The 13,636-nt window shown below is 40.8% G+C and overlaps 1 protein-coding gene across 1 annotated transcript in view; it reads left to right on the top strand.

The window, feature by feature from the left end:
* The window catches only part of LAMC1 (laminin subunit gamma 1), a 122,786-nt gene that overhangs the window by 92,925 nt on the left and 16,225 nt on the right, over window positions 1–13,636 (top strand). The window contains exons 14-18 of the mRNA XM_082472533.1: window positions 8,119–8,364; window positions 8,861–9,014; window positions 9,626–9,768; window positions 10,737–10,915; window positions 12,261–12,417. Coding sequence (XP_082328659.1) covers window positions 8,119–8,364; window positions 8,861–9,014; window positions 9,626–9,768; window positions 10,737–10,915; window positions 12,261–12,417 — 879 coding nt within the window. The remainder of the gene's footprint in view (window positions 1–8,118; window positions 8,365–8,860; window positions 9,015–9,625; window positions 9,769–10,736; window positions 10,916–12,260; window positions 12,418–13,636) is intronic.

Raw genomic sequence — 13,636 nt, 5'->3', positions numbered from 1 at the left:
CTAGACTAGCTAAATTACCTGATGAAAAAGCAGAACTGAAATGGTGTCTTAATCCTAATCTGGAGAAAGGATCTTGGGTGCGGGTCTGGAAGCTATTGAATATTTGCCTCAGAGGCAAGAAGGGCCCCTAGCTTCCTGTCCTCTCTTAACATCCTATTTCTTCGTGTCCTGCCCCTCCCCCAGCCACATTTTCTGTTACCTCATCAGTGGTCTCTATTTGCCAGACGCAGTGGTCAGTTTTCAGTCCTCATCTGACCTGGTCTCGCAGCAGCGCTGGACACTGTTCTGTTTCTCAGCCTAGGGCTTTCATGTCAGCTTTATCTATATTTTCTCCTTAGGTGAGCAAATCTCATCGTTAGGCTTCACAAGCCCCTCTGTGCCTACAACCGCAAAATCCATGTCTTCAGCCCTGACCTCGCTCTCTTGAGTACCAGCTACCTACTTGCTGTCTCCACTTGGATGGTGGGCTGGAAGCCTTCCATCTGCCCCTCCATATCCATCCTTCATCCTTCTCCACCCTGATGAGACCTGCATGTACTACATCACATGGCCACCTCCATTTGAGTGCAGGTGGTGGGAAGCACATAGGAGATCAGAGAGAGAGGAAGGAGAGTGAGGGCAGAGTATGTATTCCAAGGCCCCCTCTCTGTAGGGTCCTTGTGGTTTGGTGACCTTAATCAAAGTTACCAGCTCTTGGCAGGTGACCTTCTCCAAACAGCCCTTTGTAAGAAAGTTAGAAACTATTAGGTTCTGGTAACTGCTCCCTCCACCCACCCTCTGAGGCCAAGGTTCTGGAGCCCTGCAGTTACTATTTCAGGTGCTACGCTCTACTTGTGGTTTCTCAACACTATCCCCTTCCTTCTATGGATAGTATATTTTATTAACTCTCCTCAAGTCTTTTTTTTTTTTTTCAATTATCTATCTTTTCTTTGATGTTTTGAAATGCCATTTTTATCATGTTCTAATTTCTTAATATACTAATATCCCATGGATTTTTAATCACTAGAAAATTATGCTTGAAAACATGCTCTCCAATGTGTGACACTGCATAGGATGGTGCTGTATATAAACATTTTAGTCAAAGTTCCCTACCATTTCTCAGAAAAGAATAGTTTGATATAAGGAAATTAAACTAAATATTAATAGGGACATAATTTTCAATTTTGTTTGTTTTTTGTTTTTTAATGTTTATTTATTTTCTTATTAATCATCAGTTTTATACACATCAGTGTATATATGTCAATCCCAATCTCCCAATTCATCCCACCCCCACCCCCACCCCCCGCCGCTTTCCCCCCTTGGTGTCCATACATTTGTTCTCTACATCTGTGTCTCAATTTCTGCTCTGCAAACCAGTTCATCTGTACCATTTTCTAGGTGCCACATATATGTGTTAATATACGATATTTGTTTTTCTCTTCCTGGCTTACTTCACTCTGTATGACAGTCTCTAGATCCATCCACGTCTCTACAAATGACCCGATTTCGTTCCTTTTTATGGCTGAGTAATATTCCATTGTATATATGTACCATGTCTTTCTCCATTCGTCTGTCTATGGGCATTTAGGTTGCTTCCAAGACCTGGCTATTGTAAATAGTGCTGCAGTGAACATTGGGGTGCATGTGTCTTTTTGAATTATGGTTTTCTCTGGATATATGCCCAGTAGTGGGATTGCTGGGTCATATGGTAGTTCTATTTTTAGTTTTTTAAGGAACCTCCATACTCTTCTCCATAGTGGCTGTATCAATTTACATTCCCACCAACAGTGCAGAGGGTTCCCTTTTCTCCACACCCTCTCCAACATTTGTTGTTTGCAGATTTTCTCATGATGCCCATTCTAACTGGTGTGAGGTGATACCTCATTGTAGTTTTTTTTTTTTTTTTTTTAAGAAATTCACGTTCTTTTATTTATTTATTTATGGCTGTGTTGGGTCTTCGTTTCTGTGCGAGGGCTTTCTCTAGTTGTGGCAAGTGGGGACCACTCTCCATCGCGGTGCGCAGGCCTCTCACCATCGCGGCCTCTCTTGTTGCAGAGCACAGGCTCCAGACGCGCAGGCTCAGTAATTGTGGCTCACGGGCCCAGTTGCTCCGTGGCATGTGGGATCTTCCCAGACCAGGGCTCGAACCCGTGTCCCCTGCATTGGCAGGCAGATTCTCAACCACTGCGCCACCAGGGAAGCCCCTCATTGTAGTTTTGAATTGCATTTCTCTAATAATTAGTGATGTTGAGCAGCTTTTCATCTGTTTCTTGGCCATCTGTATGTCTTCTATGGAGAAATGTCTATTTAGGTCCTCTGCCTATTTTTGGATTGGGTTGTTTGTTTTTTTAATATTGAGCTGCATCAGCTGTTTATATATTTTGGAGATTAATCCTTTGTCCGATGATTCATTTGCAAATATTTTCTCCCATTCTGAGGGTTGTCTTTTTGTCTTGTTTATGGTTTCCTTTGCTGTGCAAAAGCTTTTAAGTTTCATTAGGTCCTATTTGTTTATTTTTGTGTTTATTTATTTTTTTATTTCCATTACTCTAGGAGGTGGATCAAAAAATATCTTGCTGTGATTTATGTCAAAGAATGTTCTTCCTATGTTTTCCTCTAAGAGTTTTATAGTGCCCGGTCTTACATTTAGGTCTCTAATCCATTTTGAGTTTATTTTTATGTATGGTGTTAGGGAGTGTTCTAATTTCATTCTTTTACATGTAGCTGTCCAATTTTCCCAGCACCACTTATTGAAGAGACTGTCTTTTCTCCACTGTATATCCTTGCCTCCTTTGTCAGAGATTAGTTGACCATAAGTGCGTGGGTTTATCTCTGGGCTTTCTATCCTGTTCCATTGATCTATATTTCTGTTTTTGTGCCAGTACCATATTGTCTTGATTACTGTAGCTTTGTAGTATAGTCTGAAGTCAGGGAGCCTGATTCCTCCAGCTCTGTTTTTTTCCCTCAAGCCTGCTTTGGCTATTCAGGGTCTTTTGTGTTTCCATACAAATTTTAAGATTTTTTGTTCTAGTTCTGTAAAAAATGCCATTGGTAATTTGATAGGGATTGCATCGAATCTGTAGATTGCTTTGAATAGTATAGTCATTTTCACAATATTGATTCTTCTAATCCAAGAACATGGTACATCTCTCCATCTGTTGGTATCATGTTTAATTTCTTTCATCAGTGTTTTATAGTTTTCTGTATACAGGTCTTTTGTCTCCCTAGGTAGGTTTATTCCTAGGTATTTTATTCTTTTTGTCGCAATGGTAAACGGGAGTGTTTCCATAATTTCTCTTTCAGGTTTTTCATCATTAGTGTATAGGAATGCAAGAGATTTCTGTGCATTAATTTTGTATCCTGCAACTTTACCAAATTCATTGATTAGCTCTAGTAGTTTCCTGGTGGCATCTTTAGGATTCTCTATGTATAGTATCATGTCATCTGCAAACAGTGACAGTTTTACTTCTTTTCCAATTTGGATTCCTTTTATTTCTTTTTCTTCTCTGATTGCCGTGGCTAGGACTTCCAAAATTATGTTGAATAATAGTGGTGAGAGTGAACATACTTGTCTCGTTCCTGATCTTAGAGGAAATGCTTTCAGTTTTTCACCATTTAGAATGATGTTTGCTGTGGGTTTGTCATATATGGCCTTTATTATGTTGAAGTAGGTTCCCTCTATGCCCACTTTCTGGAGAGTTTTTGTCATAAATGGGTGTTGAATTTTGTCAAAAGCTTTTTCTGCATCAATTGAGATAATCATATGGTTTTTATTCTTCAATTTGTTAATATGGTGTATCACATTGATTGATTTGCATATATTGAAGAATCCTTGCATCTCTGGGATAAATCCCACTTGATCATGGTATATGACCCTTTTAATGTGTTGTTGGATTCTGTTTGCTAGTATTTTGTTGAGGATTTTTGCATCTATATTCATCAGTGATATTGGTCTGTAATTTTCTTTTTTTGTAGTATCTTTGTCTGGTTTTGGTATCAGGGTGATGGTGGCCTCATAGAATGAGTTTGGGAGTGTTCCTTCCTCTGCAATTTTTTGGAAGAGTTTGAGAAGGATGGGTGTTAGCTCTTCTCTAAATGTTTGATAGATTCACCTGTGAAGCCATCTGGTCCTGGGCTTTTGTTTGTTGTAAGATTTTTAATCACAGTTTCAATTTCATTACTTGTGATTGGTCTGTTCATATTTTCTATTTCTTCCTGGTTCAGTCTTGGAAGGTTATACCTTTCTAAGAATTTGTCCATTTCTTCCAGGTTGTCCATTTTATTGGCATAGAGTTGCTTGTAGTAGTCTCTTAGGATGCTTTGTATTTCTGCGGTGTCTGTTGAAAGTTCTCCTTTTTCATTTCTAATTTTATTGATCTGAGTCGTCTCCCTCTTTTTCTTGATGAGTCTGGCTAATGGTTTATCAATTTTGTTTATCTTCTCAAAGAACCAGCTTTTAGTTTTATTGATCTTTGCTATTGTTTTCTTTGTTTCTATTTCATTTATTTCCGCTCTGATCTTTATGATTTCTTTCCTTCTGCTAACTTTGGGTTTTGTTTCTTCTTCTTTGTCTGGTTCCTTTAGGTGTAAGGTTAGATTGTTTATTTGAGATTTTTCTTGTTTCTTGAGGTAGGCTTGTATAGCTATAAACTTCCCTCTTAGAACTGCTTTTGCTGCATCCCATAAGTTTTGGATCGTCGTGTTTTCATTGTCATTTGTCTCTAGGTATTTTTTAATTTCCTTTTTGATTTCTTCAGTGATCTCTTGGTTATTTAGTAACGTATTGTTTAGCCTCCATGTGTTTGTGTTTTTTACGTTTTTTTCCCTGTAAATCATTTCTAATCTCATAGCGTTGTGGTCAGAAAAGACGCTTGATATGATTTCAGTTTTCTTAAATTTACTGAGGCTTGATTTGTGACCCAAGAGGTGATCTATCCTGGAGAATGTTCTGTGCACACTTGAGAAGAAAGTATAATCTGCTGTTTTTGGATGGAATGTCCTATAAATATCAATTAAATGTATCTGGTCTATTGTGTCATTTAAAGCTTGTGTTTCCTTATTAGTTTTCTGTTTGGATGATCTGTTCATTGGTGTAAGTGAGGTGTTAAAGTCCCCCACCATTATTGTGTTACTGTCGATTTCCTCTTTTAGAGCTGTTAGCAGTTGCCTTATATATTGAGGTGCTCCTATGTTGGGTGCATATATATTTATAATTGTTATATCTTCTTGGATTGATCCCTCGATCATTACATAGTGTCCTTCCTTGTCTCTTGTAACATTCTTTATTTTAAAGTCTATTTTATCTGATATGAGTATTGCTATTCCAGCTTTCTTTTGATTTCCCTTTGCATGGAATATCTTTTTCCATCCCCTCACTTTGAGTCTGTATGTGTCCCTAGGTCTGAAGTGGGTCTCTTGTAGACAGCATATAGATGGGTCTTGTTTTTGTATCCATTCAGCAAGCCTGTGTCTTTTGGTTGGAGCATTTAATCCATTCACATTTAAGGTAATTATTGATATGTATGTTCCTATTGCCATTTTCTTAATTGTTTTGGGTTTGTTTTTGTAGGTCCTTTTCTTCTCTTGTGTTTCCCACTTAGAGAAGTTCCTTTAGCATTTGTTGTAGAGCTGGTTTGGTGGTGCTGAATTCTCTTAGCTTTTGCTTGTCTGTAAAGCTTTTGATTTCTCCATCGAATCTGAATGAGATCCTTGCCTGGTAGAGTAATCTTGGTTGTAGGTTCTTCCCTTTCATCACTTTAAGTATATCATGCCATTCCCTTCTGGCTTGTAGAGTTTCTGCTGAGAAATCAGCTGTTAACCTTATGGGAGTTCCCTTGTATATTATTTGTCATTTTTCCCTTGCTGCTTTCAATAATTTTTCTTTGTCTTTAATTTTTGCCAATTTGATTACTATGTGTCTTGGTGTGTTTCTCCTTGGGTTTATCCTGTATGGGACTCGCTGCGCTTCCTGGACTTGGGTGGCTATTTCCTTTCCCATGTTAGGGAAGTTTTCGACTATAATCTCTTCAGATATTTTCTTGGATCCTTTCTCTCTCTCTTCTCCTTCTGGAACCCCTGTAATGCGAATGTTGTCCCAGAGGTCTCTTAGGCTGTCTTCAATTCTTTTCATTCTTTTTTCTTTATTCTTTTCCACAGCAGTGAATTCCACCATTCTGTCTTCCAGGTTACTTATCCGTTCTTCTTCCTCAGTTATTCTGCTATTGATTCCTTCTAGTGTAGTTTTCATTTCAGTTATTGTATTGGTCATCTCTGTTTGTTTGTTCTTTAATTCTTCTAGGTCTTTGTTAAACATTTCTTGCATCTTCTCGATCTTTGCCTCCATTCTTTTTCCGAGGTCCTGGATCATCTTCACTATCATTATTCTGAATTCTTTTTCTGGAAGATTGCCTATCTCCACTTCGTTTAGTTGTTTTTCTGGGGTTTTATCTTGTTCCTTCATCTGGTACATAGCCCTCTGCCTTTTCATCCTGTCTGTCTTTCTGTGAATGTCTCTCCTCAAGTCTCACTAGTTTGTGCCAAATATTTTCTGGTGTGATCTTGAATCAGATGGCTAAAGGAATGTCAAATTTAAGCAAATCCAAGCTAGATCTTTGATTTTCTCCAACCCTAACCCTGTTCCTTCCCCAGTCTTGTTCATCTCAGTAAAAACACTACCATCTACCTAGTTGCTTAAGCTAAAATCGGAGGCTTATCCTTGACTCTTCTCTCTTTCATTTCCCAGGAGCAATCAGTCAGCAGGTGTTGCTGGTTCTCAAATCTGAGCACTCTTTACCACTTTCACCGCCACCACCCTGGTCTACACCGCTGTCATCTCTCACCTGAAATAGCCTCCTAATTTGTCTCCATGCTTCACTCTGCTCTCCTGCAACCCATTCTCCATACAGCAGCCAGAATAATACTTTAAAAGTGTAAATCAGATCTCATCACTTAAAAAACCCCTAATAGCATCTCACTGTACTTTAAACCCATTTTCCTTACTGTGACCTACATGGTTGTCTCTTACTGCTTCCACGAGCTTATCTTGGTTTTCTGGAACATTCTTCTCTTGGGTATTATCATGGTTTGTTTCTTGTGTCTTTTCCATTGTCATCCCAAATGTCTCCTCTTACAGAGGCTTTTCTCTAACCACCCAATATAAAGTAGCCCTCACCCTGTCTCTCTGTCATGGTTTCTGTTTTGTTTAACTTTTTTATGTGTGTCGCTCTCTGAAGTGATCTTGTTTATTTATATGTCTGTGAACTGGTCTCCCTCAGTTGCTGCATAAGCTTTGTGAGAGCAGAGACCTCATCCCCCCTGTTCACCACATCACCCTGATAACCTAGAGCCGTGTCTGTAGATGCTCAGTTAGTATTTGTGGGATGAGTAAATGAAGAAACCTCTGTTTCTCCAAAAAGTTTAGGTAATTCAGGCCCAGTTGGCTACAAAGATACCAAGAACACAACTTGAGCTAATAATAGTGGGAAAGTAGAAAAAGAAGGATAAAGAGCAGTGAGTTTAATACAGTGGAAAAAGCCCTGAATTCTACCTCTGTCTCTTTTGCTATTAGCTGTTTGGTTGTGGGCAAGTTTCTCAACCTGGCTGTTCCCTTAGTTGTAATAGAAGCGAGTGGCAAATGACGATCTCCAAGTTCTCTCCTGTGCCAGCTGACACTGCTCAAACAAGGATGAGCACATGCCTTTTATTTTTTAAGAGAATAATCCTGCCCACCCTGTGGTATAAGAAATGTATGGTATCAACAGTCATCTTTCATTTTTCTCAGTATTATCGCAAAAAACAAACATAGATGAATGTACCAGCCCTTGGGACTGGAAAGGTTGATAAACCTGAGCTGGACTCATTTACAAAGCACTCCTAGTGCATGATTTCAGTTAATCCTCAAAACAACTGAAGCGAAGGAGGCAAAACAGGTGCTAACTTTCTAATAAGGAAATGGAGATGTGTCCAAGGTCACTCACCATGCCAGGACTGCAGCCCAGGTCCTCTGCTCTCCTAGGCTGGTGCCATGTCCACTGCCCCACGTTGCCTTGCATCTGATGGTTACTCCAGACTGTTTGTAACCAGTAGCACTAGAAACATCTAAGGCCTTTCTTTCATAACATCAGATTGTCTCATGCACAGGTAAAAGATGTGAGCTCTGTGATGACGGCTACTTTGGAGACCCTCTGGGTAGAAACGGCCCTGTGAGGCTTTGCCGCCTGTGCCAGTGCAATGACAACATCGATCCCAATGCAGTTGGAAATTGCAATCGCTTGACGGGAGAATGCCTGAAGTGCATCTATAACACGGCTGGCTTCTACTGTGACCGGTGCAAAGACGGATTTTTTGGAAATCCCCTGGCTCCCAATCCAGCAGACAAGTGCAAAGGTAATCGGCCATCGGCCAGATTCTGTCACAGTTATATTCATTCGTTCTGAGAGTCATTGCACGGTCTCTTTAAATGTTTACAGTTGTTTGGTCAAATGCAGCACTGTTCAATAGAAATATAGTGCAAACCGCTTATGTAATTTAAATTTCTCTAGTAGACACAGTACAGTAAAGAGAAACAGGTGAAATTAATTTTAACAATATATTTTATTTAACCTAACCTATCTAACATATTATCATCTCAACAAGTAATCAGTAAAAAATTTCTGACATGTATGTTCTTTTCCACACCAAGTCTCCGAAGTCCAGTGTGTGTTTCACAGTGACAGCACGTCTCAGTTCAGACCAGCCACATTTCAAGTGCTCAGTAGCCACCGGTGACCAGTGGCTACTGTACTGGATAACGCAAATCTGAAGAATCTGTTTGTGTCGTTTATACTTGAGTATTTCTCTCAGATGATTTGCATCTTTTGCTGTCTCTGTCTTCCTGCCTTAGCCTGCAACTGCAACCCCTACGGGACCGTGAAGCAGCAGAGCAGCTGTAACCCTGTGACCGGGCAGTGTGAGTGTCTACCTCATGTGACCGGCCGGGACTGTGGAGCTTGTGACCCTGGATTCTACAACCTGCAGAGCGGGCAGGGCTGTGAGAGGTAAGATGGCGGCTGCCTTTGGTTCAAGTGACCTTTGCTTTTTTATTGTCAGAGATGAATTTTTATAAGTTACGGTTCATAGTTGGCTTGGCTTTGTTCAGGAATTATTTGAGTGCCTAAAACAGGCAAGACACCCTTTCGAGGCAATACTGGAGAGTTGTAATTAAGTAATGAGAGAAAAGAGTGGAATGCAGTGGCCCCAGCTGTGTCAGTGTCACCTGAGCAACATTTTTTTAACAATACAAATTATATGGTCCTTTCTGAGATGCTTAGAATCAGACCTTCAAGGGTTGCAGTTGCTTGGGAATTCCTGTTTTCAAACCTCCTATTCAGCGCCCATGTGGTGCCAGATTGGAGAGCCATGGGTAGTAGTTTTAGTAGTGAAATAAAAGTATTTGTGTGGGTTAGGTTAGAAAAAGAAGTTCTGAATAGAACTCATGAAAATTACTTGACCCTCAGGTTTTCATAACCCTTAACGTCTGTCATAACAGCCCTTAACGTTCTGTTTTCTAATACAAATTACATCAGTCCTATGCTGAAAGGAACAAAAAAGAAAGGTTTGCCTAAAGTCTGTTTTTCTTACCTGGGAAATGTCGTGTGTTCATTTTCAGGTGTGACTGCCATGCTTTGGGTTCCACCAATGGACAGTGTGACATCCACAATGGCCAGTGTGAGTGCCAGCCTGGCATCACCGGTCAGCACTGCGAGCGCTGCGAGGTCAACCACTTTGGGTTTGGACCTGAAGGCTGTAAACGTAAGGGGCGTTGGTGGCAAAGTCTCGTCTCATTCCAGTTAGAACTGTTAGTCCAGAAAGGACTTTGACAGCCTCAGTGTAGCCACACGGCTCACAGTCAGGGCTGTGCCCAAATCATCATAGTTGCTTTATTCAAGAAATATTATCCATTTTTTAAAACTCAGAGGACCGAGAGCCTCTCTAGTTTCTTTGCAACCACCCTCTTTATGTCTTCTTTTACAGTGTTTCTGATTCTTCCTTTTTCTAGTCTTTAATTTTCCCAGATGATTACCCTTTGGTTACCGAGCCTTCCCCGTGCTTGATGAAACTTTTTAATTGATCACCTTCTTAGTGCAGAAAATGAAACAGTGAGGGATTCTGCTCAGACATGTTTGTTGACTTATTGGCTCAGTTGCTTCCCACCCTTGGGGCCCTTTTGGTGCGGTTACATGTGCACATCTGCTGCTCCTTGGCATAAACACTTGCTTGGAATTAGGCCGCGGAACAGTTTGGGTTTTTGCTTTCTGAATTCCTTCATTTCTCCTGTGGAATGTAGCATAAGTCATTGACTCCGTTCAGAGAACAAAATGAGTAAACAAACTATAAAATAATGGAAAATAAACATTAGCATTTGGGTTTTCTAGTTCCTTAGTGAGAGAAAAACAGTGGAGAGATGAAGGTAGAGATAAATTCTCGAAGTGCACAAAAAGGGCACTTTCTATAATAGACTAATTTCTATAATTATTCAGTCACATGAAATGTGCCCCCTCCAAAAGATGCTCACTTTGAAATTTACTGTTGTTTTAAAAATGTCTGGCTTCTCTGCTAAGCAGGCTTAACCATTTAAATTCTCCTAAATCAGCCTGTTCTTCACAAAGCATCTAATTATAATGATAGTACAGTTGGCTTATTGATATCAATGTGAGTTAAAAGAAAATGCACTCTTCCTTTTTTTCCTTATTATGTACCCTTTTCCCTTTATTCTGCAGCCTGTGACTGTCATCCTGAGGGGACTCTTTCCCTCCAGTGCAAAGATGATGGTCTCTGTGAATGCAAAGAAGGCTTTGTGGGGAATCGCTGTGACCAGTGTGAAGAGAACTATTTCTACAATCGGTCTTGGCCTGGCTGCCAGGAATGTCCAGCTTGTTACCGGCTGGTAAAGGATAAGGTCAGCTGTCAACAGTGCATGCGTTCATTCATTCAGCAGACGTTGAATGGGCACGTCCTATGCTCTAAGCTCTAGAGAAAAAATGGTGCACAAAATAGACACAGTCCCTGTTCTCAAAGACTCAAGTTCCAGTTGGGAGACAAATAATAAAAATTAAAGAAATACTAACTGAGATAAGTGCAAGAAAGAATACAAACAGAGAATAACTGGGGAGAACTACTTTATATAGAGCCTCTATGGAAACTCACTTAAGGTGAGATCTTAAGGATAAGAAAGAGCAAACCAAAGGAGAAGTGGTGGGTAGGCTGTTCCAGGCAGAGGGAACGTGGGGTACAAAGGCCTCAAAGCTGGAGGGTGTCTGGAGCCTGCTGAGTGAGGAAGGAGTGGTTTGTGATAAGACTGGAAAGGCTGGTAGAGACAACTTACGTTGCACCATGTTGACCAGAGTAAGGAATTCAGATTTTATTCCAAATCCAGTGGGAACGCACTAATGAGTTTTAAGCTGGGAAATCCAGTTTATATTTTAAGAACAACACTCTGCTGTGTGAAGATTGATGGTTGGGAGTGGGGCAAAAGGGGAAGCCTAGATTGAATTGGATAAATATTATATGTGTGTTCGGCAGGGCAGGGTATGAGAGAGGGTAAGGTTAAGGAAAGAGAAGAATCAAGGATGGATCTTGGGTTTTTTGCTTAAGGTAGTTGTAGGCATTACTTACTGAGATGGCAATGACTCAGAGAATACATATCTAAGAGAAAAAATCAAGGGTGGAGTTTTGGATATTAAGTTGAGAATACCTATCAGAGAGCCAAGTGGGGATATCAGATAGGTAGTCTCAAACACAAGGGAGAGGTCAGAACTGGAGAATCATCAGCATGTAGAGTTTAACGTCAAAGGAATCAACCAGTTTTTCTTTTGAAGCCAGAGAAATGAGGAAAAACTACCCATGTTACCTACTTAAAAGTATACATACATGGAGTGTATAGACCTTCATATTTATAGAGCAGCGGTCCCCAACCTTTTTGGCACCAGGGACCGGTTTCGTGGAAGACAGTTTTTCCGTGGACAGGGTGTGCGGGGGGCGGTGATGGCGCAGGCGGTGATGCGAGCCGTGGAGAGCGATGGAGAGCGGCAGATGAAGCTTCGCGGGCTCGCCCGCCGCTCACCTCCTGCTGTGCGGCCCGGTTCCGAGCAGGCCGCGGACTGCTACCGGTCTACAGCCCGGGGGTTGGGCACTTCTGTTCTAGAGTACCCCCTTTGATTATTGTTCCTGCAGGAAGTACAGTCGAGTTCTTCAGGAATGTCTGTACACCCTACCTTTCCCTTTTCTTCCTCCATTATGCTTAGGTTGCTGATCATCGAGCAAAACTCCAGGAATTAGAGAATCTCATTGCAAACCTTGGAACTGGGGACGAGATGGTGACAGATCAAGCCTTTGAGGATAGACTAAAGGAAGCAGAGAGAGAGGTGACTGACCTCCTTCGTGAGGCCCAGGATGTCAAAGGTACACACGATTAAACAAGTGGGTAATTTCTGTAAGATGGTCCGTCTTTAGATGTAGCTCCTAATGCAAGGTTAAGTAGTATGGTTTTATAAAATTCTTTCTCTATTTTTAAACTCTGTTTAGAATATGAATTATTTTATTTTTTAAACATGTAGAAAAGAACCTGTCAATGTTTTAAGATACACTAAGCAGAAATAGTTCTCCCAGCACATGAAAAACTGTTAGATGTTAAAATCCAAGCATTTTATAAATCCTGCTATCAAGATGCTCACCACTGGGCTGAAGTCACTTTTGTTTTGGAGTTTTCCATCACTGAGACACAGATGCTCATCAGATACTCGTAGTAAATGTGCATTAACGTTGATACACCCGGGACCACAATGATCAACTTCCCTACTGATGATGTTTCCATCTGGAGTTAGAGAAGTCCTCTCGTCAGAGTACAGGTCAACAAAAACTAAATATATTGCTTATTTCTTATTGTAAATGTCCCTAAGATTTTATAAAATTACTGAAGTAGAGAAGGAAGAAATTGGATGTATCTGGTCTGGGCCAGTTTGTTTAATTTTTATTAGGACAGTCCAAAAATTGTTCTATGAGGTAAATTTTTAGAAACTGAAAAATAAAATGAGAGGTCAAAAACGTATGTGTTTTGTTTCAGTTGTTGTTACATTTTAAGTCTTAAACATAGATAAAGAAGAATTTATATGTTTCCTGTTCTGTATAAACAATGGTGGTTTTTTTAGGCTGTTCATTTTCAAATTTGGACACTTTTTTTTTCATTAATGTATTCTCTTGTAACAGCAAATTCGCATCTGTCCTGCCATATCCGTTGAAGAACTGAACGTGGGGTGATCATTCTTAAGTGCCAGTCAGTCAACCTGAGAGGTGGGGTGTGGCAGGCAGCTCTGGTGCCAGCAGCACCAGCACATGGGCATGGTCAAGGGGCGGGAAGGGGAGGTCAGCCAGCACTGCCACTCATCCAGGCTCCACACCTTGGTGCAGCCCCAGTTACATCTGGCTCTTTTTGGCCACGATGGCTACATACTTTCCTCTGCCCAAGCAGGTGATTCTGTGGGACAGAAGCTCTGATAGGAGCCATGGCCACCATACCCTCCCTTGAGCCACCTGAAAGCTGGGGAGCATAACGGGCTGCTTCTGGTAGCTTTGGGAGCACCACAGGGAGGCTGGAGTTAAAATCCACTCCCACTAAATCCTG

The sequence above is a fragment of the Balaenoptera physalus genome, assembly GCF_965194825.1.
Source record: "Balaenoptera physalus genome assembly, chromosome: 1".
NCBI classification, from domain to species: Eukaryota; Metazoa; Chordata; class Mammalia; order Artiodactyla; family Balaenopteridae; genus Balaenoptera; species Balaenoptera physalus.
The sequence above is the reverse complement of the archived record's forward strand: the minus strand, read 5'-3'. Positions and strand labels throughout refer to the sequence as shown.